At 48.7% G+C, this 2,747-nt stretch overlaps 1 protein-coding gene across 1 annotated transcript in view; it reads left to right on the top strand.

Annotated features, from left to right (window-relative positions):
* Positions 1–2,747, top strand: part of LOC107307607 (ubiquitin-like modifier-activating enzyme 1) — an 18,413-nt gene that overhangs the window by 4,022 nt on the left and 11,644 nt on the right. The window contains exon 2 of the mRNA XM_015851132.2: positions 2,286–2,381. Within this exon, the coding sequence (XP_015706618.1) occupies positions 2,286–2,381 (96 nt within the window). The remainder of the gene's footprint in view (positions 1–2,285; positions 2,382–2,747) is intronic.

Raw genomic sequence — 2,747 nt, 5'->3', positions numbered from 1 at the left:
TAATTAAGAAGCTAGTAATTAACATGGAACTGTTAACGAGGGCGCTTCGTTAGCAGGGGGGCTCATTAATTTGCATGGGGGGGTTAATTGGGAACCTCATTAATGGGGTGGCACCCAATGGAACCCAATGGGACCCAATAGAACCGAATAGAACCCAATGGAACCCAATAGAACCCAATGGAACCCAATAGAACCCAATGGGACCCAATGGGACCCAATAGGAACTATGGAACCCAATAGAACCCAATGGAACCCAATGGAACCCAATGGGACTCAATGGAACCCAATGGAACCCAATGGCACCCAATAGAACCCAATAGAACCCAATGGAACCCAATAGGACCCAATAGAACCCAATGGGACCCAATAGAACCCAATGGGACCCAATGGGACCCAATGGGACCCAATAGAACCCAATGGGACACAATGGCACCCAATGGAACCCAATAGAACCCAATGGGACCCAATGGAACCCAATAGAACCCAATGGGACCCAATAGAACCCAATAGAACCCAATGGAACCCAATAGAACCCAACGGAACCCAATGGGACCCAATGGAACNAATGAAGGGGGGGTGATGGCTTTAATTATATGTTAATGGGGGAGACTTAATTAGGGATGATGTTAATTAGAGCTACTGGTTAATTGGGAATGTTATTAATGGGGTTTAATGGGAGTTCTGTGCATAATAATGAACCTTGTTAATGAAGGAACTACTAATTAAGAAGCTAGTAATTAACATGGAACTGTTAACGAGGGCGCTTCGTTAGCAGGGGGGCTCATTAATTTGCATGGGGGGGTTAATTGGGAACCTCATTAATGGGGTGGCACCCAATGGAACCCAATGGGACCCAATGGGACCCAATGGAACCCAATGGAACCCAATAGAACCCAATGGAACCCAATGGAACCCAATAGAACCCAATGGAACCCAATGGGACCCAATGGGACCCAATGGAACCCAATGGGACCCAATAGAACCCAATGGAACCCAATGGGACCCAATGGAACCCAATGGGACCCAATGGGACCCAATAGAACCCAATGGGACCCAATAGAACCCAATGGAACCCAATGGGACCCAATGGCACCCAATGGGACCCAATAGAACCCAATGGAACCCAATGGGACCCAATGGAACCCAATAGAACCCAATGGGACCCAATAGAACCCAATGGGACCCAATGGAACCCAATAGAACCCAATGGGACCCAATGGGAACCAATGGCAACCAATGGGACCCAATAGGACCCAATGGGACCCAATAGAACCCAATGGGACCCAATAGAACCCAATGGAACCCAATGGGACCCAATGGGACCCAATAGAACCCAATGGGACCCAATAGAACCCAATGGGACCCAATGGGACCCAATAGAACCCAATAGAACCCAATGGGACCCAATGGGACCCAATAGAACCCAATGGAACTAAATAGAACCCAATGGGACCCAATGGGACCCAATAGAACCCAATGGGACCCAATAAAACCCAATGGAACCCAATAGAACCCAACGGAACCCAATGGAACCCAATAGAACCAAATGGAACCCAACGGAACCTAATGTGACCCAATAGAACCCAATGGAACCCAATGAGACCCAATAGGATCCAGTAGAACCCAATGGAACCCAATGGGACCCAATAGAACCCAATAGAACCCAATGGGACCCAATAGAACCCAATGGGACCCAATAGAACCCAATGGGACCCAATGGGGACCCAATGGAATTCAATGGGACCCAATGGAACCCAATGGAACCCAATGGNACCCAATGGAACCCAATAGGATCCAGTAGAACCCAAGGGAACCTAATGGGACCCAATGGAACCCAATAGAACCCAATGGAACCCTATGGGACCCAATGGAACCCAATAGAACCCAATGGAATCCAATGTGACCCAATAGAATCCAATAGGATCCAGTAGAACCCAATAGGACCCAATGGAATCCAATGTGACCCAATGGGACCCAATAGAACCCAATGGAACCCAATGGAACCCAATAGAACCCAATAGAACACAATGGGACCCAATAGAACCCAATGGAACCCACTAGAACCCAATGGGACCCAATAGAACCCAATGGAACCCAATAGACCCAGTGGGACCTAATAGGATCCAATGGGACCCAATAGAACCCAATAGGACCCAATAGGACCCAATGGAACCCAATGGAACCCATTGGTAGCTGTATGTCACCTTTGATTCCCATTGGCCGTTTCCATATCACCCTTGTTTCCCATTGGCTGTCTCCACATCCCTCTCGTCTCCCATTGGTAGATGTCCAGCTCCCCGCTGTCGAAGAAGCGCCGCGTGTCCGGGTCAGAACCGAACCTCAGTGTCACCAACGTCCCCAACAGCGACAGCCCCGCCAACGTGAGTGGGACCTATTGTTATCTATTGTTAGCTATTGTTATCTATTGTTATCTACTGTTAGCTATTGTTATCTATTGTCCCCCCCCATTGACACCCATTGACACCCATTGTTCCCCATTCACACCCATTGTCACCCATTGTCAACCATTGTCACCCATTGTCACCCATTGACACCGACTGTCACCCATTGACACCCATTGACACCCATTGTCACCCATTGTCCCCCATTGTCACCCATTGTCCCCATTGACACCCATTGTCACCCATTGTCCCCCATTGTCACCCATTGTCCCCATTGACACCCATTGTCACCCATTGTCACCCATTGACACCCATTGTCACCCATTGTCACCCATTGACACCCAT

This window comes from Coturnix japonica, unplaced genomic scaffold, assembly GCF_001577835.2.
Source record: "Coturnix japonica isolate 7356 unplaced genomic scaffold, Coturnix japonica 2.1 chrUnrandom698, whole genome shotgun sequence".
Taxonomy (NCBI): domain Eukaryota; kingdom Metazoa; phylum Chordata; class Aves; order Galliformes; family Phasianidae; genus Coturnix; species Coturnix japonica.
This window is presented reverse-complemented; position numbering and strand designations above follow the sequence as displayed.